The 24231-nt window shown below is 37.7% G+C and overlaps 1 protein-coding gene across 1 annotated transcript in view; it reads left to right on the forward strand.

Moving 5' to 3' along the window:
- LOC113078282 (protoheme IX farnesyltransferase, mitochondrial-like) overlaps positions 1-24231 on the forward strand; it is a 36786-nt gene that overhangs the window by 9551 nt on the left and 3004 nt on the right. Inside the window, exons 5-6 of the mRNA XM_026250608.1 lie at positions 17856-17926; positions 23477-23709. Coding sequence (XP_026106393.1) covers positions 17856-17926; positions 23477-23709 — 304 coding nt within the window. The remainder of the gene's footprint in view (positions 1-17855; positions 17927-23476; positions 23710-24231) is intronic.

The following is a 24231-nucleotide window of genomic DNA, read 5'->3' on the forward strand; positions in this document are numbered from 1 at the left end:
GTCCTGGTATTTCAGGGGCGGTTTTGTGTCATATCTCCTGTTGGGATGGACGGGTGTGAGTGTGCGGTGGGTCGTCAGAGGATGACAAGCATCTGACAAGCCGAAGCAAAACACACCTAGCTCCTTGACCTCGTCTCTATGCCTCACCTCACTTTTGTTACCTGTCTTTTTTTATTACATGTTTTTGTCAACTAGTGGGTGGGTTGTCTGAGAGACAAGACAACTAGACAGTCTTAAGAAACCTTTTTTAAAGACTTATGGTGCGTTCACACCAGACATGAATGAAGCGTTCAATGAAACAAAATATTATATCAAACGGCATTGCCTCTTTTTTAATTTTAACATATTAATATATTATTTGAATAAAGACCAAAGATTATCTGTTAGATTTACCCAAAAACGAATTATCATTTGTTTAACCACTAGAACACTGTAGGGCAACCGGCAAATGTCAGAAGGACTAAGCCGAGTTGAGTGTGCTCTTGTTGATAACACGAGAACCGTGTTCCCACTGATAGTCTCCGAAATCTGCGAAAAACATTTTTAAATAGGCGCTGTCGTTATAAATAAACAGCATATTTGAGTTTAAAACAACTACATTCTCACCTGTTATACTTAAACTACATTTCAACATCTTTGTTTTGACATGATAACGGTAATATTTTGAAAATTATCAAAATAAATGGTGGTTGACATCACAATGCTGCATGAACTCAACTGGCAGAGGCCCCTCCCATGACGTGAATTCGCGACTTTTGTGAAGTTTATTTCACGCATGAATGCAGCAAATAAACTCAATGTTTAAGTGTCCACGTGCGAATAGCACAATTTACTTTTTTTATATTACTGTTAATATTATTACACTCCATTATTTTTAGAGTGCATGTTTATCATTTTTAATTGTAAGTTTTGTTCATCATTTATAAGGGTAGGACAATTAATTCTTACCCAAAATATATAAATATATACTTAGACCAACAGAAGAAAGATGAAACATGTCAGGATTGTTAAGAATTATTCTGATGCTTTACAATAACGATTTTTAATCATCCTCTCTCTTTCTTGAACAAGTTTTAAGATCCAAGCAGAATAAAACCTGAGCGTGATTCTTCTTGATTATTTAATCTTCTTAATAGCACTATCCCATCTCAGTAGATTAAATGTTGCTTTTGGACATTTTTGCAGTAATAATAATTATCTCTAAAACATTTAAACATGTTCATAGTCAATTCTGGAGTTTCCATGTTGAAATTATCTTGGATATTCGCTGCTGATATAAAATGATCTAAACCTCCAGGAGGTTCTGCACCTTCTACTTCATCTGAGGAGCTCTCTCTCGAGATATTCAGATGCAAATTTAAAAGCGTGACTTCGAGAAGCAGCATATCAAATCACCCTTTGAAGTAATTTATTGCTCTGGAAAACATTAATTCCTGTTGTGTTCTGCGTTTGATCAGGGATGTACAAGTGCTCAACATCTTTGTTTCTGCTTCCCGTAATAATGTTAATTGTAATAGTTCTCTGATTTTGTTAAAAAGATGATTTAAATTGGCTTGTCATTGTGTTTTTGTACCTATTCAGACCGATTCTCTTTTCTCTAATGAGGCCTGCTATGAAATTTTAATGCCTAATCTATAAAAAAAAAACCGTCCTGGTTTGGGGACGACTTAACGTCATCAGATCAACAAGAGCAGGAGCCATCACATTGAAGCCAAGTAATCAAATCTCCATATCCGAAGAATGTTTTTCCACATAGTGTTGTCTGCAGCTAGAGGAACTGAAAGGCCTCCGCTATCCCATGAGGCTTCTTGTTCTGACTGCAGGCATCTCGCCCTTAATCTTGGGTGACATAGACAGAAGAGTGATTGTCGCCTGCTTGTAGTTTCCATGCATTTTTAAAATCCATATTTGCATGCGTAGGGTGGCTGCTTCAGAAGCAATGTACTGTAACCGAGTGAGAGCGAGAGAGAAAATTGGAGAGAAATATTTGAACATAAAACTTGATCTCTGAGAGGAATGAACAGCTTTGTTTATGTTTTGATGACTATCATTAAAATCTAACGTTGATGTAGTCTCAAAATTGTTTTGCATATTGAAATTACCCTCTCAGAAACACATCTTGTATATCAGTATGCATTCCTTTCATAGCTTAAGGTTGCAACGCAACATTAAAAATAAAAAGTTGTGTGTGTGTGTGTATGTTTTATTCGTGTGAAGGCAAAGCTGAATTTTCAGCTGCCATTACTCCAGACCCTAATCTTTTGGATCATAGTGTATATATTTGTGATTATATAAATGTGTGCAATCACATATTTATTTTATACCCACTACAGTTCACTTCTAGTTGAAGTCTAATCTCATATTAGCTGACAGCATCTTTTGAATCTTAACTTGGGCCACATTTCTAAAGTTTTGAGTTGTAATTCCTACCTCACTGGACACATCTGTTAAAGCTCTGGCGTTCTCGACAGCTCTTTTTGTCCCTCACGACCTTTGTTACCATCGTTCTTCACATTAGGGGTCCCACGCTGCTGTGCAGAACCTCTGGAGGAGCCATAAGTTGTAACCAGATGCCCCCAAAGACATCGCTCCAGCCAGTCTCGTTTTAAAGCACCCCATCCTGGAGTTTTATCTGTTGTCCCATGAGATGCAGTGACAGATGATACATTTTCAAACGGGTTGCAAATTCCACCGGCATGACGACATTGTGGTCTGTAGTTTAATGCCATTGCATCCTCAAAGCAAGACCGGGTGGTACTTGAGAAACTCTTTAAAGATGTCCTGATTAGTTCTTTTTTGTTTTTGACATTTTGGAGTCTTAGCATGCACAAAAATTGACAGCTCTGTTTAGATTGCCCAAAAAGTGCCCATGGTGTTCTCTTAGGGGTTCATGCTGTATTATATCAATTATTTATGAATCTTTTATTCCTGTCTGTAATCACATTAGTTCCACTGTACAATGTGACCAGCTCCTTGAAAGTGCATTCTTGCCATCACGATGAATGAGCGCTCGAAGCGAGACCACCTTTTTCGGAGATGAAAACGTGTCTAAGGAAGGAATTAACACCAAGGTGATCCCTGCATTTAATAGATGCTTAAATTGAGAGCCTGTTTAACACTCCTTCCTTAACAATAGGGATGAGTCACCTCGGCTTTCATTTCTGCCGTAAGCTTTGAATCCGTCGGGGAGGGTGGCGTGAAAAGACAGACTCTTAATCAGTGGGCGATCTCTGATCAGATGGCACGGTGGCACACAGGCTGTTCAATGGCCTATTTCACGGTGTTCAGGATAAGAATGAATATTTAAACAGAGGCTGGCGTTTAATAGTTAATTTTCCCCGGTCTCGGCGATCCGCAGGGTGTCAATCTATGTCAAACCCTTCACTATGGGAGGATATTATGCTTCAGGCTCTATACGAACACATGTGCTTGAGCTGTGGTATTGTTCTAGTAAATGTCAACCCCAAAACATGGTTTAGTCACAGGAAATTTAATACCGTAATTTGTTCACTAGTGAGGTTGGGTTTCATTTTCTTTTGCATATTGAAATTAGAGAAGCATATTAGGGATAGTCTACTGCAATTTAATGAAGATTATGAAGGTTGCGCATAATTTTTTACCTTTGCATGTCTTTTATTCTCTGAAGAAACACTCATTAGGGTGTATCGATATTACGGTTCTCTCCAAAAGGCCGATGCTCATTTTCATGATATTTCCAATATTACAAGTCAGTACCGGTACCTTTTTTTTTTCAAGAATAATTTTTCTCTCGCCAGGAAGCATGTGAATAAAATAACATGTAATGTTACGGATCATGCCCTTGGCAATATCAACATTGCACGTCATGTGTACTGCGGTGTGTTTATGGTGGCTTGTTGAAAGTGGGGTTGCTCAAAGTTTTCGCAGATGCCAAATTAATGTCCTGTCACAGTGATATGATTTTGGTGAGGTCTTTAGTATAGCACAGTTATTCTCTGGGACAGGGTAATCTGCTCTACCAGTGTCAGTTTTGATATCCCTTGACCTTATTTAAAGTCAAAAGTCGTGGTGAAGCCAAAAAACGATCCTCTACATTTTTTCCTTTGGCTTGTATTGTGCAATAACTATTGCCTTTCACCTTCAGGCATGTTACATTTATACAGGGTAAGTCTTGCATTCTGATGAAGTGCTAGTCATAGTGGGTTTTGTTGTCTTGAGCAATGGACAATTTGTGGTGCTTTTGGTCAGCCTTGGGCTACCTTATATTTATTCAGACTTTCAAGCATGTGTGGGTCCGCTGGTGCTATTGTGGTTTGTCTTTTCTCGTGGTCCTTGTGTTTGTGGTTTAGGCATTCACCCATGTGCGACTTGTTTGCATGTCTGTGAGGCTTCATTGGCTTCACATGTCACCAGCCACACAGGTAGAGTCAAAACCAGACGGGACCTTGACAAAGGGAAGACAACAAACCTTCCCCAGTGGATTCACTCCTTCAGGTGCAGCCATACATCGTCTGCACGTTTGATCAAAGGGGTTTTCACAAAGCGCTGGCACCCTTGCATGCAAGATGTCTCACCCCGCTCTCATCACTTTATCATCCTTTTATTTACCACAATCCTCTGCGGAGAGTACACATCAACACAAGAGAAGAGTTTGGCATGCGGTTCATGTTAGCAGAGGTTACAGGTCTAGACATGGCGCTGCTGCTATTGCATGGTCTTTGTTGACCAATTAATCAGCATTCAGTGGATTTTTAGTAAATTGGTGGGGAAACTCCCACATTAAGGCAGTCTCTGCTGACTAGGAATACCACAAATGCAGAGGCAGATCTGATTCCTTGGGAAATTCTGTCCATTAGGATCATGCAATTCATACTAAGGAGAGCTTTGGCCATCTTAGATCAATTAGAATTTTGTGTTATGCACTTTTGAGGTTAAAGTTCATGAATCCTGTATGCCGTAATAACATTTCAAGGCTGGATTAAACTTCACCACTTCCAAACAGATTTGTAAAAGTGTAGGAATCATACGCTTGCTGACTTTGGAAATGGCTACAGAGAAAAACTCTGTATCATGCATTAAACAACTGAGGATTGCATGCTATCAGACTTTGAAGCTGTTCTTAATGCAACATACACAAACATTTTTGATATGCTCTTGGTGGAATTCTGATGCTGAAATACATCGACTCAAGACAGCCCAAAATCTGCAGACTGGCTCTGACTTTCGCCAATTATTGTTGACTTTTCCAGACTGTGCTATTTTAGTGATTTCCATTTGGTCCCAATGTTCTTTCTTAGAACGAAATTATTTAAAAAAGGAGACATTTCATTTGTAGCCCGTATGCTGGTCCGAGCACCTAAACAACACTGTAATTGAATGTAATAGTGGGCAGCGAAAAATAGGAGGAAATTGAAATTAAGGCTAGTGACGTCTGTCATTTGAGAAATAATGCATTATCTTAGCATCCATTTTCTTGTTTACCTCACAGGAGTATTTAGATGATTTCAGTATGCTAGTGTTGAGTAGTGGTGTGAGAGATCAATTTAGAAATTTCTACCCATTTCAAAGGAGTTATCCAATGTTAGCTGCTTAAAACTAGGTGTTTACTAAGTCTACTTTTCTTTGCTTTGAATGAAGGTATCAGCCAACAGCAATAGGAACACTTTGTTTAGTACTGAGATGCGTAACTAATTAACAAAAGCAGCCTTGTTAGCACCGAACTCACAAGCTTGTGTTGAATGCTAATTTTAACTCAAGAGTTTGTTACCTATGCCACAAAATCATAAGTACGCTTAGGAATCTTCAGAGTTATATTGTTGAGATTGCACCTTGCTCCATTAGCAAAACTTACTTTGTCGAACGGTTTTGTGATGAGCTATTTAAAATGGTTCTGTTCTTGAAGTCCAAGGTGGCACTCAACTTGCGTTTAGTAATAATTGCACACTTTGTTGTCAATTTAAGTTGCTGGTTTGTTATTTTGCATGTTTTTACAAAAGCAAGCTTTTTAACTAATAGTTGCTCTGAACATAAAGGAGTAGCTGTTCCTTCTAATCATCTTTTTTTTTTCTCTCTCTCTTCGGTGCCAAACCATTGAATTATCCAGCATTCTTTTAATCCTGTGAATATATTTAACCTATTTTAAGAGTTTGCAAATGCGCATTCTTAGGGTTTGAACTGATCAAAAACCACCTGTATGAATCAGTCTCCCTCATCAGCTTGACATCCGATCTTAAAGCTCACTTTGGTTTTTGTGCAGGTGATTTGTTGACTGACTTGAGTGGTATAATTGTTGATTACTGTCTGTGTAAGTGGTTTAAAAGGTGTGGTAGTGATTTTTTTTTTTTTTTTTTAAGCGGAAGAAGCCATTGGAAGACTGTGTTTTTAGCGCATGACTCACCTGTGGGCCCGAATTTGTGGTGATACTTTGTGATTTCAGACAAGCTCTGAGTCAATGTCTGTTTTTCACATGCCATTCTAAACTTTTATTAGCTAAGTAAAAAGGCTTTTTAATAGAAACGAGAAAATATGTCACACACGCAGATAGCTAGGTATTTACTGCTCCGCTTGAAAGATATGTACTCATTGTTTTTAAAGAGATTATCAAGACTGCTGATTTTGAAGTCTGAAGTCTTGAATATGTTAAAATATCATATTTAAAATGTCAAATTGTCAATCGTGTTATAAATATTAGGTTTTTCAGGCTGGTTCAGCAAATGTGTGTTTTATGTGTGATGTTGCTATAAAAAAAGACTATTTTAAGGAAGTTTATTGTTTTGTTCCTACAGCCACCATATTTGTGCTATTATTCCATCTCTTTCTCCTTTGTAAAAAAAAAAAAAAAAAAAAAAAAATATCTTTAAAAGAAACCTTTTTTTCCCTATTATTATCAAATTCAGATCGGTTCTTTGTGGGCTGTGCATATAACTTGACTGTTCTATTATCTAGAAATTTGAAAGGAATATGTTCTCACCTCCTGCTTTATTTTTCAGCTCTTAGCTAACCTTGTGCATGTGCTAATTCCTTCCTGTGATCTTTGCATGCATGTCTTCATGAAGATTCTTGATCAAAGAATGACAGTGAGCAGGGTCGACTTTAATTTACAGAGTTTGGTGGAGGTTTTTCCAGTTCCCTGTCAAATGCAGATGTATTCACCCACTTTAGTGTGATACATTGGCAGTTGCATTTTCAGTGTCCTGTTTTTCATTCGAAGTTAAAGCAGTGTTCTTGTATTTATCATCTTTTTGCCTCTTATTCAGATTTATGGCACTTATGAACTTAACATCTTTTTACCATATTTTTCTTTTTCATGTTTTACATCTATGAATTCATTTGGCAACTGTTTCTTTGAGTTCAATTCTTTGAAATCCTTCCACCGCTTTCTTCTTTACAATGCCGAGAGGCTTTAGAGTGTCGAGCCATTTCTTTTATTTGCTCGTTTTGAAGGGGTTTCTGTCTTTTATCTGTTGTTTCACTTAATCCAGGGAACACAAAAAGCACTAAACAGCCAGCTGCCGTTAGTTTCAGGACACTGCTCTCATTACAGGCAGGTGATGAAAGCGATTTCTGTTTCTCCATCCATCTAGGGGATCGGCCGTGCTGTTCTTTTTTTCTTTACATCTCCTGAATCTTCCCACTGGCATTTCTTCAACATGTTCCTCATTGATTTCATGGCATGGGTGCACTTAGAAAAAAGCCTGTTTGATGAATATCACGTCATTACATCAGATTACAGGAAATGCAAGTGCTACAAGACTGGAATCAAGAAATAAATCAGATTTCTAGGGTGCATCGACTGGCTAACCATCGGAAGAGGTCTCTTTTGGGGCCTGACTCTGTGTGATTATGATGCCTGTTCTGCTTATGATTTGCTGATTGGCCATATCCTGTGTGTGGTTGAGCTTTAGAGGTTTATGGAGCATGAATTCCTGTCGCTAACCACTAAAACCTATCAATTGAGTCCCAAAATTTGCGTCAAAGGTGGCTAACCTCAGAACGTGTGGGAGTGTTGAGCATATCCGATTTGAATCCATTGTTGCTGTACATGATGCCACGAAGCTTCTGGCAGCTGTTTTTCTATCAAACACCAACTGACTATTGCTATTCGTACTGTACACTGTCCTATAGCTGGTTTCGTTGCCTTTCATCGTTCCATAGCGAAGCATCATTCTGTCGTCCTCGCTAATCTGCTTTGACTCTGACAGGAAGCATTTTGCTTTTTTTAATGGCGACAGATGGTTGACGACTTACTCAGAGGACCTGACAGCAGAGCTAACAGCCTGACATTGCTTTCGACAAGCCTGACTAGGGGACAAGAAGAAGAGCGAAAGGGTCTCGGGGGCCGAAGGCATGAAGCAAGAGTGGACAGAGGTTGACAGAAATTCTTTGCACGTAGTCAAGCTCTTCAACACCATCCTGCTTCCATCTGTTAGCTTGGATGGCACTGTTCTTCAGGCATGAATAATTCAAACTCTTCTCCAGTGGCTCCTTGATGGTTTCGGAATTGGTCAGAAGAGATGAGCTCCCCTTTTTTATTTTTTTTTATAAAGGGGTTAATCTAAGGCCCCCATTAAAACAAGACTTGCATCTTTAACTCAATCCATACCCCATCTGTCAGAAGCCTTCGGGCTAATAACAGGCTTGGTTTCCATGGATGCTGCTGCTCGGCACCCTGTCATATGGGTTTGAAAAACCACAATTAGTGTCTGCTTTGTAATTACCAACTTTAATGCTGGAGAGGATGGTGATCAAATCCAAGTATGTTAAGCTAGAGCCCTTCAGACAATCTTCCAATGCTTAGACCTCCAGTTTCTTGGATATTTACTTTTGTGCAGACCAGTTTTGACAGAATACATATGTTCTTTTCTCATTATTTGGTCTTCAATGTGTTCTTGTCGTCTTTCCATGTCTACATGCATTAAGTGAGATTGGAATGGCTCAGCTGTCAAACTATCCCTGCAAATCATAGTGTAAACCTTAAATTCAATGTACTGAGTATCTTGGATAGTTTTTATAATTTGGAAAGTTCATTTTAGTGCTGTCAATTGATAAAAAAAAAATAACTTATCACTTCATTTTCTGAAATTGAACACGATTAATCCCGCCTAATAATTGGGTTGATGCCATTTTAATCTATCAAACTCTAAATTCTAAATTAAATATGAATGAATCCTTAAAGCTATAAAAGTTTTTGATTTCCTCTTTTTTTTTCTTTCTTTCTCCGATATAACAAGACGTCACAGCAGCTAGGTTTTTGGCTGCTATTTCTTTAAGAACTACTGCTGCTGAACATGATGCAGATCTGACACGCATCATATTTTCTCTCAACTCTCTTTTACACAACATTGCATGCACATAGTTTATTTCCGCTTTGATATGAAAAGATACAGGGTATAGTGCACGCCGGTGTCTTTGGGCATATAATGAAAGCACATGGACTACTAGCGCCTGGCTCTGAAGTGAAGTTGGAGCACCTGTCAGAAAAGTTCCAGTTTGATTTGGTTGTAAAGACATTCTGTGACACTTCTTGTCGAGAGAAAATGAAACTGAAACATTAGTTGCATTAAATATTCATGCAACATACAAGTTTGGCATTGCTAATTTAAATGTGTGTATGTATGTGTATATATATATATATATATATATATATATATATATATATATATATATATATATATATATATATATATATATATATATATATATATACACTTTTAGAATTTAAAACCTTTGTTTTATTTTTTTTATTGGTGTTTTTTTTTTTTTTTTTTATATCAGCCACTTGTTGGTTTTAACCATAATTTTTTTTTTCTGCACATCCTCATTGGATACCTTTTATTTCTTCCTTCTTTTAGAATTTCAAAATTCTATTTCCGTTCTAATCAATAGAACTTCTTGCTTGTCAACTCAATCCTTCATCTACCCTTCCTGGTGTCCTACCCACAGCTTGCAGGCAGTGAAGAGATGTGAAAAGGAGTCCTAATTATGGAATGCAAGCACCGTTTGGGGTCTTGGTGTTAACGGCAGCCTGTGGTTTCACAAAAAGAAAAAATAGATCTTCTGACCCATGTCCAGACATGTCTAAACGCTTACCGTAAACTTCTGATAAAGAATAAAAAAAAGAAGAACAGGCAGATTAGACATTAAAAGGGTTTCTATAGGTGAAATAGCACTAGGAATGTGTGTAAGCTTTGCACGTTATGCCTGAATATTTTTCACACAAAAAACACTTCTGCTCAAAATCTGACATGCTTGCTTCATGGATCATGTAGATGGAGAGGGTGCTGACATGAAAGTTTTGATAAGAAAACAACTTCTTAAAGATCTCCATTTGTGAGGTGGCTTAATGATGAATGTTTAGTCTTATGTCACATCTTTGTCCACTTATTTTCGAGGTGGAATGTTAAAAGTTCAAGCAAACCGTGTCCATTTGATGTGAGCCAGCCTCTCGGGAAGTAAACGTAGACATCCGTTGGCAAAAATGTTTGGAAGAAAAGTGCATTTTCACCACAAGATGTTGATGGCGACCAATTCAACACAAGGGAATTGGGTTGGTAGAGAATGGAGTTCAACCTCAGGGAAGATATAAACTGTAGGTCTGTATGTAAACACTTGAGCATGTACATGAGCATTTAAGGGACGGACCTTTGCACAAGACTGCTTTTCTCATGAGGCTTGTGCTGTCACACACAGCTGGAGGCTCCCAGATATAATCTAAACACACACTCATGCGTTCTTGCATAAACGCATGCTTACTTGACATCCTCGCAAACGCTAATACTAAATGACCCCGTTTCACAAACAGTTCATGGGCTTAATAGTAATCTGGGAATGTCAACATTTAATCTTAACCAATGTGTCACAGGTAAAACAGACTTATGGCTAGCCCATCCTATCAAAGCGAAACAAGGCCTTTTGGCACACTGAGTATGTTTACGTCCTCAGCTAAAATAATTGTGACTCAAATGTGTCTTTGTTTCGTTTGCCAGAGACTTAAAATGAGCTTTGATAATCAGGGGCATGATTAATGAGGGTTCTTAGTAGAGCGCTCTTTTCATAAACATGCCTACGCATGGCTGTTACTTTAGAGAAGTTCCTTCGTTTAACATCATGACCGAAGTACATGGTGTAACTCTGCTCAAATCACCGAATCACTAAAATTTTTATACCGGTTATTATTTTGATTGTTCCATATGTGCCAGATCTTTTGAAGTAAGGCTTGTTTTGGCTTGCTTGTGAATGACTTGATTAACTTATAATTGCCTCATTTTTTTTTTTTCGAGGAGGTCTTGTTGTTTTTGTTGTAACACAAAATACATGACCAATAATGAAACTCTTTAATTTTCAATCCATCACAGTTGTTTTACTTCGCCGCAACCAGTACTGTCAGCTATTTGGACTCTTTCAATGAAAATATAGGGACAGGAGGCGCTGTGGTGTGGGATCACGATGGCAAACAACAGGCTTACCTTAGTGATGATCTAGGTTATGTGAACTGACATCGGGCCAAAGATGATGAACTAGCTCGTCTTTCCCACAGGAGGTTCTCGGCTTCTCAAACCACCGGCTTCAACTCCCAGCCGACCTAGACAGCGCTCATCCATCTTATGTCAACGCCATGAAATACCTTTTAATGTTGTCGTAATAACTGGAACAACCGTTGCAAAAACATCTGCAAATGGTAGTGCTGGAACCAAACCAAGATGCCTTGGAAAAAGGAGGAAGATCATGGCGCCTTTGTCTTTTCCTGGGTGTGTCTGGCTAACAAGACCAAAATGTAAGTCTTAGTTTGGTTAAACTGATGATGCACAGATTTCCATATGCTATTTTATCCTTACTACGTCAGGACAGCAACCTAAGCATTCCCAGCCTCACTATCTTCTCTGGTGCCCGCTGGCAAAAGAACTAAATACATTGATTTGCACTGAGGCAGCATTGGTGTAGAGCAGAAGATCCGTAATTGGCTGATTAGCATGTGGACGGTTTTGCACGGGCCATTAATCAAGCCTGTCGCTGTGCCAGCTGACTTACTGCCAGGATACTTGCATTGCTCCAAGCTGGAGAGGCCAAATGATCACAGCTTGGATACCAGGCTGGGGCAGAAGGACCTGCATCATAACTTTGTATGGAGATAGCAGGGAGAAGGGATATTAAATAGTGCTCAGAATGAACCTAGACTAAATGGACTCTGAAGTATCTGAATCTAAATGGAACTCCATTCAATCAGGATATGTACATCCAGCAACTTTTTTGGTTGGTTGGCTAAATTTGAAGTCATTTTTTTTATTACTACGGGTCATATTTACTTTATTAATAGATGCTATTTGTCTTATTCTGATGATTTATAGTGCACACTATTCCAAAAATGGGGATGCACAATCTATCAGCACCATACCGGGTTATGTCAGTTTTTTTTTTTTTGGTTTTGGAGCATCATGAACATGCCTGTGTGCAGGTTTCATTAGTTTACATTGTTTCTTCAGATATGTCAGTGAGGTAAAATGCAACTAAGTCTGTGCAGCTGTCTTGTCATATAAGTGTATTCACAAATCACAGTACAGAAGAATACTTTCTTATTGAGATTGTTTATTTGCCAACCAACTTTTTTCTCCTTCACTGATTTTCACAAAATGGGGAAGTACATGTTCGTATATACATTCATGATTCATCACATTCATATATACATTTATAATTGTGATTCAGTGGAGCGTGATCCAGTCGTGCACTTTTAAAGCATAACCGTAGTGCAGGCTTTTTCATATAATTGCTACATGGTGAGCATAGCAATCTGGCAAACCGTTTCTGCAGGTCTGCAGCGCAGGGTTCCAGCAAAACTCACGTAGCTCAGATTGAACTTGAACCGCAGTGATTCAGCGGCCGCTGTCACTAAAGAGGAATTTGTCTTTCATAAGTGCTTGAGATGATTCGCAGCTGATAGTTTCTGCTGCTGTTCTTTAGAAATTTGGCAGGTAATTTTGTTAAATCGATGGAGTATTATACCTCTTCAACTCCTGAACTCTGGTTCTGCACCTGGACTTTGACAGCATGAGGAATTGTCACTAAAATGCATGTACTTACAATGTGCGCAGCGCTGATTGAGAATTTGGATTGTGCTTTTTGTTTGCAGAGGTGGAAGAAAAAAGTTTCTGAGTAGGTATTTGAGCAGGTGGTGTTTGCTTTAACCCATTTCTACTGATCGACGCCGATGTCTTTCTCATATACTTGCAGCTGTGTTGTAAATGTCTATTTACACAGACTCCATGCACGTGTGTTTCTCTCCGTGAGAATATTTAGCCTGAATTTTGTGTGTTTGTTTGCGTGTTTATGTAAGTGCATTTGCCCTCGGATGCACTTATCTTCAGTAAACACTGTCAGTGTTACAGTTATTTTCTCATCAGTGTTAGTATGGTCTCATAGTCCAGGCAGCGTTTGTTTGCTGTGCCTGTCACTTTGTCCCGTCATGCTGCTGCAGTCACAGTGATTTTCACTGTGAGTGAACCCAGAGCCCTGTCACTGCAAGTACAGTGAACTTAGCAGTATCACTCTTGTGCTGATCTAGCATTTTATAAATAAACTGAGACTCTGTGGTGTCGATAAGAACGGAATGAGGATTAAAGTTAGAGGTTTCTTGATACGCACACAAAATGTAGTGGAACTTTGCTAGCAGCAAAGACTCAATATTTTGACTAGTGAATGGTTTGGACATACTTTTATGTTGACGGCAGAAAAGAAAGATATTTTATGAATCCGTGCAAGATGAACACTCAAAGGGTTTCTTTGATACTGTCTATACTGTACATAAATGTCCTGTTGCTCGAAGGCTTTTTCGGATTCGAGCAGCCTCTGTCATGTTCAGGCCTCTGATCACATAGTCAGAAATAATGGTTCAGACTTCATTCTTTTGACAGAAGTTCGCTGGCTTCTGATACCCACTTCTTTGACCTCTCTGATGGACCTCTTGTCCAAAGAATCATTGATTGGTTGCTCTCCTTGGCCGTCTGTCTGCTCCATACTGACACTGCAAATGATCACTCACACACTTTTATTATTTATTAATATATTTTTTTTAACTGAAAGGTGCAATAGGTGATTGTCTTCAGAAACTTTTGTTATGCTGGTTGAAAGTCTCTTCACATCCCTATAGCAATCATTTTAAGCAATCATTAAGTTAAGTTAAACGTGTTTACATGTATGTATATATTCTGTGGAAGGCGTAGGACCAAGAAATGTACGTCCAATCAAAACGCTAGGTCCGAGCGTTTAATTTTAATCTGCATACCTCTGTTCACCAGACAGGATACGCCATCAGCGCGTTCACGCATGCTGTGCAGACAGAGCTAGAATTGCAGACAAACAGCATGGTCTTCCTTCCTGGTGTTGTAGTACTTTTAAAGTTTTCTCACCAGTGAATGACACATGATGTAGCCCAGCGGTTCCCGATTCCAGTCCCACTCTGCATATTTTGTATGTTTCACTTATTCAACACACCCCATTCAGATAACCAGCTTGTTAGAAGTGAGCTATTTGCATGAACTGTGTTCCGATCGATGTGATCCCTACACAGTGTTCATTGCTCCCTCCTCCCTGAGCAGTGGGAAATCTGTTTTAAGTTTAAGTTTAGGAATTGGGAACCACTGATGTAGTAATGTTATCTCTGGTGTTCTGGTCTGTGAGTGTATATGCATTCAGGGGGTGTGGCGTTGGAAGGCGATTGCAGGGAGGGTGGGACCTTCGCTATCAGGATAAAGTTAGCATTTTCCAAGATGTCCTACTGTACCTTTAATCTTAGTTTTGCACTATTTTAATTTGCATTTATTTAGTTTTTTACCCATATGTATATTACTTTTCAGTAGGGTTTTATTTTTTTTAAAGCTATTTAATATTTTTTATAAAGGATGCATTAAATTGATCAAAAGTGACAGTAAAAGACATTTAAAATGTTGCAAAAGAAAGTGTCCTTTTATGGTTTCTATTCATTTGAAAACATATTAAGTGGCTCAACGGGTTTCAACATAAGAATAATGTTTCTTGAGCACCAAATCAGCATATTAGAATGTTTTCTTTAATGATCATGTGACCCTGAACACTGGTGTAATGGCTGAAAATTCGGCTTTGCAATAACAGGAGTAAATTGTATTTTAAAGCATATTGAACTAGAATTTGTTTTTATTTTGAATTGTAATAATTATTCACAAAATTACTGTTTTTCCTATATATTTTTAACATACAAGTGCAGCCTTGAGACTTCTTTTAAAGATGTCACAACTTCTTACCAACCCCAATTGTTTTAACTTTTATTTTTTTTGTGCATGCATATAGTGTCTATGCGCTTTTCTAGTTTTCTATGTCAGTAAGATCTAGTCATACTGTCTTTTTTCCCCTCTTCAATATGATAACAATATAGAGCCTTTTCATCGTTGAATTGTTAACACATTCTGATAAGCGCAGATTCACAGAAGAAACAAAGAATCTGATTATACAGGACTTTAGATATGCAGATTTGACAGCCTGTAATCTCATGCACCCACTTCTTGTTCATTTACGCTTTCACATTCTTTCCGTTTTTACAAACGCGATCTTCACCAGCAATAAACGCAGAAAAAGAATTGTCAGGAGTCTGGGGGTGTTGATATGGACCAGATGATATACGAGAGAAAAAAACTGTATAAAGATGAACTGTGAAATAAGACAATGCCCAAGAACTAACTGGTTCAGACAGGCACAAAAAACCATCATGAGAACACTCAAAACTTTCTTAGTGTGGCGCAAAATACAGTTTTGTCAGTCTACGTATTCGTATTCTTGCTCCAAGACCATATTTATATTTACTATTGGGAGTCTTTTAATGTAAACTTTGTCCTTTTGCAGGTTAACAAGGCTTTTGAAATCTCCCAGGTCTAAAATGTGCAGTTGTAGCCAAGATACACTCTGGAATGGTCATGTTAGCATCCGGCTAATACTTCAGAGACTATTCAAGCACCAGAAATTCGCTCCGGTTCTCTCTTCGCGGTGACCCTCTGACGCGCTTCCTGACCCAGGAAATAGAATTAACACCTCGGCCCAAAAACTGCAGGGGCCTCAGCTCCGGCCACATCTGTGCCCTGCCCCGTCCAGGATCTCGAGTGCAATAACACTGATGGCCCAGAGAATAAATTTGAGACTCAGCAGACCCTCCACTCAACTTTATACAACACACTTTGGGCTTCAACTTCCTCTGCACTGTATCAGGCTACTTTATCACTTCGGATGACATTGGTCCGAGTTTGAAAACGCTGCCAAAAATAGCTGAAACTAAATGAAAAAGCATCAATCTCCCATGACAGCTTTTAGACACGTTTGTCAGAGAGCGTTTTTTTTTTTATAACCTCCTTGAGATGTTTTATTGTCCTGTCCATTTGTTGTGCATTAGTCTAAATGTTTCTTCATTTTTTTTTTTTTTTGTCCTTATCCTTATGTAAAAGAGCATGCTGGGAAGGATCATGTAATTGATGGATGTTATCATTTGTTAGCAAATAGCACTAGCGGTCGTCTCCTTTAAACTCGAGGGGACTCTTAGAAAGGCCAAACAGACACGCACCGTCACAGATAATGTGTATTCCCCCCCGGTTCCCCTTCGCAGTGGGATGGTCCCGTTCTCGGAGGTATCTAGCAAAATATAAATGTAGTCTGTGTGAAATGTATTACCTACCACAAGAGCATTTTTAAGCGCCGATGTCAAACGGACAGTAAATTAAGAGAGGAAAAGAGAAATGGATTATCTGTTTATTAGTTATTTTATGGAGGTCATATTTTAGGAGAAATGGATCCTGAAATTCTTCAGCTGAAAAGTGAGCTATCTGTTTCCTTCATTAGGTGCATGTGCTGTCTCTCACAGACTGAATAACCGGTTCCTGGCTTTAAATGCCCCATGTGTTTGTGTTTTAGTCTCACACTGTAGATTCCCCGAGGTGAGGTTTGTGCAGACTCCCCAGCAGAAGGCCATAAAACACAAAAACTTTTTTTTTACCTTAATCGTCCCCGTTGCACCTAAGCAACCCCTATCTTTCGGTCTCTAACACATGCATTTATATCCATCCATTTACGGGGTTGAATTTCATGCATTTATTGGATAACTTCAGCAGATGTTTCAGAGCAAATAACTGAGAAACTGAGTCCATCTTTGATGTTTTTTTGCATGCTACAAAGAAAAAAAAGTGAAAACAATCATTAGCTGTGCTAATACTTGTAGTATAATTGCTTTTTCTTGCTATACTTTAAAAACAAAATTTATTATTACTTTTATTTAGCAAGGATGCTTTAATTTGATCAGTGAAGACAATTTTGTCAAGAGATTTCTATTTCAAATAAATGCTCTTTAACTTTCTATTAATCAAATAACCATTGGAAAATGTGCATAACAGTTCACAAAGTGTAATGTTATGTAATACTTAAGTCAAAATGTATTCAATATTATGAATATTTGAGTCAAAATGTAATATTGTGATTCATTCTTTAGTGTGTTATGATTCAAAAACGTGAGATCATGTTTTAATTCAACTTTTTTCTTTTCGCCTTCTGTATTGGACTGTGATGTGTTGCATAATTTATATATTTGAAGTGATTCTGAGTTTGGATTGATTTAAAAAAGAAATGATCAAGTGTGTGTTCTCATAATTCCACAGTAACTTTCACCATAACACCAAAATATTCATGTGAAAAATATAACCAAACAATTGGGTTCTGTCTATTATTAGATTGAAATAATATTTGATTTGAGACTGGAAAGGTTCTAGATTGGAAAAGAGAGGGATATGCACAATTACCATTGTTTTTTTTGTTTTTTGTTTTTTTGGTTATTAATGTGCCTTCGTTTTCATATTTTTTTTTTTTTCTCCCCACAGTACTTTGAGGTGCCCTTTGACTCGAATATGAATCGTACCAAAAACCGACCTCTGGTTCGAGGACAAATCAGGTAAGGTCCTTCAAAACCTGTATCTCTCTTTTGGGCTCTGTTTAAAAACCTAGCCAGCATCTAACCTAGACTACATTTTTGAGCATCCCATGTAGATTCACACATACTTATATCATAAATATATGTGTATATATTATTATATATCATAAAAAACATATCTTGTATACTTGTCCAAAAATGTTGTCTAGGTAGACAACTCACTTGGTTTTGAAACGCATCCTAGATCTGTGTAAATTAGTCATTGCAGAATAAAAATGTTTTCCTTAGCCTCATTATGTACAGCGTTTACTCTCTACATTGTTCTCAAGTAGCCCGGTGTTTGTGTGTAGCCGAGCCTGCCAGTATCAGAAACTTTATGCCATTGTCTAATATCTGTAGTGCTGTCCAGCCGCTCACGCACCTGTCCAGCGTAACCTGATCCAGGTGTGTGTAGGTGTGCCTCTCTCTGTTCTTCCCATCTCACTCCACTGCTGACAGAGGATGGGTCAGGATGCTCTTCCGCCAACAGACTAGTTGATTAGTAGTGAAGTGGAGTAATTTGTGTTTTAGCTTTAGAAGCTTTAAAGTGAAGGCATTTACAGTTGTGACTTATAAGAAAGGGTGTTAGCATGCAAAGCTGTTAGACTAGCATGCAGTTTTTTTCATATTGGGTTAAAAGAGCAGGAATATAATGACTTTCAATGTTTCAATGACAAAAACCCAAAATGATTTCCCGCCAGCTTTTGAATTCTTGCAAGGCATAAAATCTTTGACCAACAAAAGTTTGATTTTTATGTTTTATAATATTGATAATCTTGTGTGTGTGCAGCATTAATACATTTTGAAGCCTGAATACAATTGCCATAAGTGTCAACAAAATGTAGGCTACACCAGAGTCACATAACCTGGATGTCATGAAAATTATAGTAGTTCACTTCCAGAATGAACATTTCCTGATTATTTACGGACCCCGTGTCATCCAAGATGTTCATGTCTTTCTCTCTTCAGTCAAAATGAAATGGAGGTTTTTGAGGAAAACATTCCAGGACTTTCCTCCATATAGTGGACTTCAAAATTGCAGTTTTAATCCAGCTTCAAAGGGTTCTATGTGATCCCAGCTGAGGAATAAGGGTCTTATCTAGCGAAACGATCTGTCATTTTCGTCCTAAGAAAAATAAAAATTTATATAATTTTTAAGTACAAAAGGTCATCTTGCACTAGCTTGACCTCACACATTACATAATCACATAGGCATATAAACTGACTGACTGTTTGACTGAACAATAAAATGCCCTGAACTGAAACTAACCATGCGTTGCTTTTCCAACATGATTACACAATGCGTGAAAACATGCATGCTCATCACAGAGCTTTTGCAAGGTGAGCATTCGTGGTTAAAAAAATATATAAATTGTATTTTTCTTAATTTTTTTAGAAAATGACCAATCGTTTCACTAGACCCTGATTCCTCAGCTGGGATCATGTAGAGCCGTCCGAAGCTGCACTGACGTTGGCCACCACAGAAGTCCATCATATGGAGAAAATTCCTGAAATGTTTTCCTAAAAAAATAACTTAATTTCTTTATGACTGAAGAAAGAAAGATCTTGTATGATATGGGGGTGAGTAAATTAACAGGACATTTTCATTTTGGAAGTGGACTACTCCTTTAAGTACAAAAATGCATCATCAGCACTCTGAGTAATGTTGCAGACTGGGCTCAATCCCACATTACCCAAATAAGCACCATAGCACGGAATCTGGAACACCCACACTAGAGCTCTGTGTAAAATAGATGATTTAAACAGTCAAGAAGTATTCTGGATCCATCTCTGGCATCTTTTCATAGGTGTTTGAGTGCAATACCATACCTAACACCACCACACATTTGACAGCCATTACTTTTTGCTAACTGGGTGTGTTAGGGGAATTTAGCTGAACGGGACCCCTGCCCTCTCTCACTCCCTCGAGGGTCACCTTCCAACAACAAAAGGGGCAGATCTGTTGACGTGAGAGTTTAAGAAATGACTCAAGCAGTCACAGTAATCCAAACACCCAGGCTTATCCTGTTGTGTGTATCAAACACACATTCACAAACGAAGACATCATGAGCAACGATGATCCAGAGTACATAAGAGTGTACGTTTCGTAAAATCACTGTCAGCTATGTTGACCCATTCCAGCTTATTCTACACACTAGTGTCCTTTTATTTTAAATTGGGAAAAGTAGTCGGCCAACAGTTCAGTATCAAACTGAAAAGCTTTGAATTTCGAATATTTGTTGAATTAAAAAAAAAAAAAGTCTTTGTCAGCAAAATTGAAACAAAAATAGTTGTGTAATTTTACAGGCAGATTAGATTGTTTGTTTTAAGTCACAATAAATTTATAAATGTAAATAAATTTATGCTTTTAGCAGACACTTTTATCCAAAGTGACTTACCGACTTCCCGGGGAATCGAACCCCCAACCTTGCGCTTGATAGCAAAATGCTCTACCAATTGAGCTACAGAAACACTAAATAAATTGCTTAGTATATTTATGTATTTTTAAATATTGAATAAATTTATTAACCTGCAACAATAAACTACAGTGAGCGGAAAAAAGACCTGACTAAAATATATATATATATATATATATATATATATATATATATATAATTTATTTTTTTTTGCCCTGCGATTATTTACGGTAGTGACAGTCTGAGTAGTGAAAGGGAATATAGGAAATCAAGTGGGAATGCATGCACACTTATTTTTTCTTTCTTTTTTTTTTTTTTAAAGCTGTTCTTGTGTGATCGATGTTTGCTGGCCATTGTCATGTCACACGTTATCTTCATTTGGAAAATGTATGGCTGTGCAATTAACTCCCTTTCAAACACACAACATTCCTCACAGCCTAAATCCCAGCACGTTTTCTAAAACCGTTTCGGAGCAAAAGATAAAGAGGTGAGCAGATAAATGGAGCGGTATTTCAGACTTCTGGAAACATCCCCCAGAGCGGTTTAATTACTGTGTTTTTTAAGCTTGCAGTAGCACGGCACTAATTCAGCCGCGCTGTAGGAGGTCTGTGCAGGTGGATTAAAGAGCAGTGTTTATATGAAAGCAGACGAATGTGATTTGGCAGCTATCATATGCATTCCAGTTCTGTCACTCCCAACAGATAAATTGCTTATCCAGACTGTCAATGACAGGAGGAATGCATCAGTGTCGTAACTACATATCTTCACCTGACACCGTTGCAGACACTCTAGACCCGTACACAAATGCACAACATGCTAACAGTAGAGTCAACTAACAAAACATGTCATTACACACATTAGATGTGTCCTAGCGCAACCTGTTTATGCCTGAACATGCATTTGTGTGTCTGTCAGTATGCTATTATGTAGACTTGAGATGACGCGGTCCTCTTTGATGTTTGTGTGTGTGTGTGTGTGTGATTATCACATTCTTATGATGTAAGTCTGAAGACAGAGATGAGCATGAGAGCATCTCTCAGCTGTGAAACCTTTCTTTCTCAAGATCGCTGTGTACATGTTTATTTATCCAATGGCTTCTTATATTTTTTCTGTAGAAATTATGGTGAAATATAAAAAAAAAATACTATAAAAAGTTTACAATTACAATTTAAAATCTATTTTATATATTTTAAAATATATATTTTAATATTTTAATATATTGATGCCATATTTTTTTAATATTTTGTGGAAACAATGAAATATGTTTTTGGATTATTTGATAGAAAATTGAAAAGAAAAGCATTTATTTAAAATGAAGGCACAGACACCCTATGGAATAAATTTAGTTTTCCCCAAATTCCATTATATATATATATTTTATTATCTAAAATTATTTTTATTTTTCCATTTACACTTTTCTGGATTCCCCCAACCCCCCATTGTATTGTTTCTAGAGTCTTTTTTAATGATTACATTTTTAATGATTAGGTTTTATTAATCAAAAAGCATGTCTAGTTAATTGAAATCATAAAACTTACACAATTTAACTGCAATTTATTAAAAGTTTAATAAAAAAAAATTTTTTAGGCCCTTATTATTATTATTATTATTATTATTATTATTATTATTATTATTATTATTATTATTAATGAATTATTATTGATAAACAAGTTATCTCTAATTAACTGATTTTATTTTACAATTTATTCATTTATTTATTTTTCCAGAAATGCTGTTTTGGGTATTTCATTTATTTTCTGGTAAATAAAGGAAGCTAATGAAAAATTTTTTCATTTAATTTCAATTTTTTTTTTTTTTTTTTTTTAAGAAAGTTCTTATTAATAGTAGTGGTACAATTAATTACATTAAGACATATATGCATGGGAATATCTTGATAATGTCAGTGTAAGTAAACTATTCTATGTAACCAATTTATTTCCCACGAAGACTGATTTTAGCTTCATTTGGGATTCTTTTTTGGATTCCTGGGAAAATCTGCCGCATGAGACCATGACGTCAGATAGATCTGAATGATCAACTCAGAGTGCTTTTTTTATATGCTCCATCAGATGAACAAAACCTTAGTAACCCTAGATAAATTCAATAATGAATAAACTTGAAAATTAGAATAGCCCATTTATTCATGTAGTGAAGGAAATGCCAGTGGCTTTGCTCCTAAAGTTATTCAGCCTTATCCCTCTAACAACTCATCTCACCCGTTAACTTATGGGACTCATATAGACTCTAAACCCCTCCACCACATAAAACAGCCATAACAATGATAAGAACATTAAAATGGAATCTCCTGCTGTTGGGCGGAAAATGTGCCCTCTTTTCCTCTCCGCTTTGGTCTCCGTCTCAATCCTCTCTAATTTATGGAGCAGTTAGCTGTGAATTTGAACCAGACGCCTCTGCAGGATTGCAACTGACTGCTTTTAATAAACCTTAGAGGAAGTGGTTGTCCAATGGAGCACAGAGAATAGCGTCTGTGGCCAGGAGAGTTTAATCTATAGCAGAGACCCACAAGCCTTTGTTTTGATGTGACTCAAAAAACCACACTAAAGCTTATCTCAGAAACTAATGTTATGTATGCGCTTTATCCCTGCTTTTCTTTCGGACCACTCGTGTCTTTCATGCATCACAATGTGTTGCACAGAATTTCTTGGTTTGATTTAGAAGTTTGTCGCATTTGGTGGTGGTTTCAGATTTGTAAGCCAGCGTTATGTATGTGTTCTGGGCCAGTGCATGCTGGTTTGTTTTAAAGAATTAAGAATAAAACCATTTCTTTGTCTTTTGAAATAAGAGTTCAGTGTACTCTTCAGGAAACCAAAATTGTACTGAAACTTGCTGACATCAACATTAACAGTCGACTAGATGTGCTGTCCAATAGCCATTTTACTTTGTAATCTGCCATATTTTTAAGCAAAGCAAGATATTCAACAAGAAGGAGGCCTAATTTAAATCCGATCAAATTCTATTTTTCTAAAACAAGTCTGTTTTGTTCTGAAAAATTGAATTGACTGTATTTGACACAATGGCCTCAGTAACCCTATAAGTATGATCCCTTTAAGCTGCACACAGGAATCATGTTTTTGTTGTTCTGTGTTTCTCTCAGTCCTCTGCATGCCGTGTCATTCGCTCTGGCGTGTGGGATCCCAGGTGTGACCCTGTTGACCCTGGGTGCAAATGCCCTGACTGGCTTCCTGGGCGCCCTGAACATCTTCCTCTACACCTGCTGCTACACTCCCCTGAAACGCCTCAGCATCACCAACACCTGGGTGGGTGCCGTGGTGGGCGCCATCCCACCTGTAATGGGCTGGACAGCAGCCACTGGCTCTCTCGATCCAGGTACAAACTCCTCTTACGAGCACATTATTGACTACAGTTCCAGCAAAATGACTTTGATAAAACATATTTACTCCTGTTCAAATAATTCATCTAAAAATGAAAGGTTTGCTTAAAAGGTCCACATTCATCAATTCTCATAGACATTTTTTTTTTTAACCTCTAGAGCTTTAGAGGTTCTTCTCATAGCATCATATGTGGCACTGTGGGCATGGATGATATTACCAGTATTATTATATACCTTATCATGTGATATCTTCTCTGTTGCCAGAGAGCTAAAAGTTAGTGTTTCAACAGGAATTCCCTATCAGGCTCACACCGATATGTGTCTTTAGTCTTAAAAGCCCTCTTTGTGATTGTTCCAGTGCTATCAAGGTTTATCTCCCAGTTCAGAGAAGTGAAGCTTGATGTGCGTGCTCCACATGGCACTGTTGCCTTTTACAGACTCTTCTCTCAGACCTGAGGTCACTGTCCACTTATGAGTGTTGTAGTTACATATACCCCCAGCATCCTGTGTTTTTTTCC

This window comes from Carassius auratus, unplaced genomic scaffold (genome assembly GCF_003368295.1).
Source record: "Carassius auratus strain Wakin unplaced genomic scaffold, ASM336829v1 scaf_tig00025094, whole genome shotgun sequence".
NCBI classification, from domain to species: Eukaryota; Metazoa; Chordata; class Actinopteri; order Cypriniformes; family Cyprinidae; genus Carassius; species Carassius auratus.